The sequence below is a fragment of the Octodon degus genome, unplaced genomic scaffold (assembly GCF_000260255.1).
Source record: "Octodon degus isolate 3935 unplaced genomic scaffold, OctDeg1.0 scaffold00080, whole genome shotgun sequence".
NCBI lineage: Eukaryota > Metazoa > Chordata > Mammalia > Rodentia > Octodontidae > Octodon > Octodon degus.
Window position 1 is genome coordinate 229,322 of NW_004524656.1, and position 2,480 is coordinate 231,801.

The following is a 2,480-nucleotide window of genomic DNA, read 5'->3' on the forward strand; positions in this document are numbered from 1 at the left end:
TCCTTTGGCTTTATAGGAAATATATATGTAGATAAGATACAATCCTAAAAGGAAATTGAAAATTATGGAGCACATTAAAAAGTAAGAAAGACAGACCAAAAAGTAATGTCTTATCATTCATATTTGTTTTGTCCTTTTACTCATGTTGACATCTTTCTGAAAAATTATTCTCTATGTAGATTATTGTGGAGACACATTAATTTTTTGAGAATAACATACACAACCTATTTGTGTCCTACTCCACCTTAGAAAAAACTTGTAAAGTAGAGAAGCTCAGAGAATGTGCAGTGCTTTCTTCAATCCAAGAAAGCTAACAGCTCGTAGGACAGAAAAAGATAAAATTGCATGTCTCACCTGATATAGGACTTTTGTGTGTACCAAGAATCAAACTCAGGACCTGGCACTTGCCAGGCAGGTGCTGTGCTGTTGAGCTATATCCCAGCCCCTGTCATGTGTAAGGATAGAACTGGTGTTTATTAGATACTGAATTGTAAAGCTTTGGGCTATGAAGAAGGCTCAGTAGATTAAGCCCTTCTCTGGCAAGCATAAGGGCTTGAATTCAATCTCCAGTTTCACACTCACAAAAAAAAAAAGTTGTAAAGCTTCTTCCCACAGTAACAAAAACCAGTTCTTTTCTTCAGTGTTCTCCCAAATTGAACAAAGCACTATATCAAGGAAAGTAACATACTGATTTTCATGGAAACCGAAATGTTAGCTGAACATACATGTAAACTCACTCAAATACATTCTCCCCCCAATAATCAGAAAAATCCCCTTCCCCACTTAACTATATTATCTCTAATTTCCAATAGGACTGAACAATATTGCCATTTATTCATGAAATTTATAATATTTATTTGTCTTTCCTCTCCTTCAACTCCTATTTCTCTAAAAATTTCCAAATATTGCATGATTGTAATATTTTATTGTTTTGATTCAAATATTGGCAAGTATAAAGTACATATGTTGTAAATGATAATGAGTTTTCTCTCTGGAAGCAAGCAAGCAAGAAAGAAGACTGAAAGAACGTATGGCAACTTCTCACGTGAGCTCTTTTCCCTGGTCCTGATGAGATCATCCCTTATCAGGATGTCCACATCCTCCCAACCACCTTCCTCAATGCACTCTTGACCTCCTTATTCCTCAGGCTGTAGATCAGGGGATTCAGCATGGGGATCACTGTGGTGTAGAACACAGAAGACACTTTCTCCTGGTCCATAGAATTGCTGGAAGGGGGCTTGAAATACATGAATGTTATAGACCCAAAAAAGATGCCTACAGCCATGAGATGGGAACTACAAGTGCCAAAAGCTTTGGACCGTCCTTCAGTGGAGTGAATATGGAGGATGCTGGAGAGGATGAATCCGTAGGAGATAAGGACAGCGAGTGTAGGTGCTAAGGTATTAACTCCTCCAATAATAAATAGCAGTATCTCATTAATGTGAGTACTGGAGCAAGACAGAGTCAACAAGGGCAGAATGTCACAAAAATAATGGCTGACAATGTGAGACCCACAGAAAGACAGCATTGACATACGGGTGGTATGGACTGTGGCCCCGAACAAACCCAGTGAGTACACCACAGCCATCATTATGGAGCAGACCCTATGAGACATGACAATACTGTAAAGCAGGGGGCTGCAGATAGCAACGTAACGGTCATAGGCCATGGCTGTCAGCAGGTAGCCTTCCGCAATGACAAAGACAAGGAAGAAGTAGAGCTGCATCATGCACTCCAGAAAAGAGATAATGTTCCTTTCTGACAGAAAGTTCACCAGCATTTTAGGGGTAATGACTGAGGAGTAGCACAGATCGATGAAGGACAAGTGACTGAGAAAAAAGTACATTGGAGAGTGAAGTTGAGAACTGATGGCAATTAAGAGGATCATGCCCAGGTTGCCCACCACCGTGACCACGTAGATCCCAAGGAATAAGAGGAAGAGTGGCAGTTGAAGCTCTGGACGTTTGGTTAACCCTTCAAGGATGAAATCAGTCACTGAAGAATGATTTGCAGCAGCCATCTCTTACAAAATATTATCTGTAGGAAGAATAAGAGAGGGGAACATTAGACATATTTTATAATTCCCCCCAAAAAGTGTTCCTTCAGACTGTTTCCTTCTTTGACAGTTTTATGTGTACCATGATTTTAATCCTTTCCAAGAAAATCTTAAAAATTCAAAGACTATGAGTGAAACCCAGAGCCTTTGCTCCATCCAAACCCAAATATTTGAATGTTCCCAATTTAGGCAGTGACCTTTCCTTTTGTAGCTTCCCTCTGAGGAGTGCTAAGTCCTTCATTTTGAGAAAAAAAGCTAACTTCAGAGACAGCGGGGAACTTGGTCAACATCCCCAACTACCTGAATGAGGGAGAGAGCAAAGAATAAAATAAAAGTCAAGGCAATATAGAAATGCATAGAGGGGCTGGAAAGTCAGTACCTCAGGATGGGAAAAAATAAAGGCCTCTTTGCCTGGCCAACTTTT

At 39.9% G+C, this 2,480-nt stretch overlaps 1 protein-coding gene across 1 annotated transcript; it reads right to left on the bottom strand.

The window, feature by feature from the left end:
* Window positions 1-1,084: 1,084 nt before the first annotated feature.
* On the bottom strand, window positions 1,085-2,026 carry LOC101586664 (olfactory receptor 8D2-like). The gene has a single exon (XM_004636503.2). It carries the CDS (start codon window positions 2,018-2,020, stop codon window positions 1,085-1,087), a length of 936 nt encoding a protein of 311 aa, XP_004636560.1. The 5' UTR covers window positions 2,021-2,026.
* Between the last annotated feature and the right edge of the window lie 454 nt (window positions 2,027-2,480).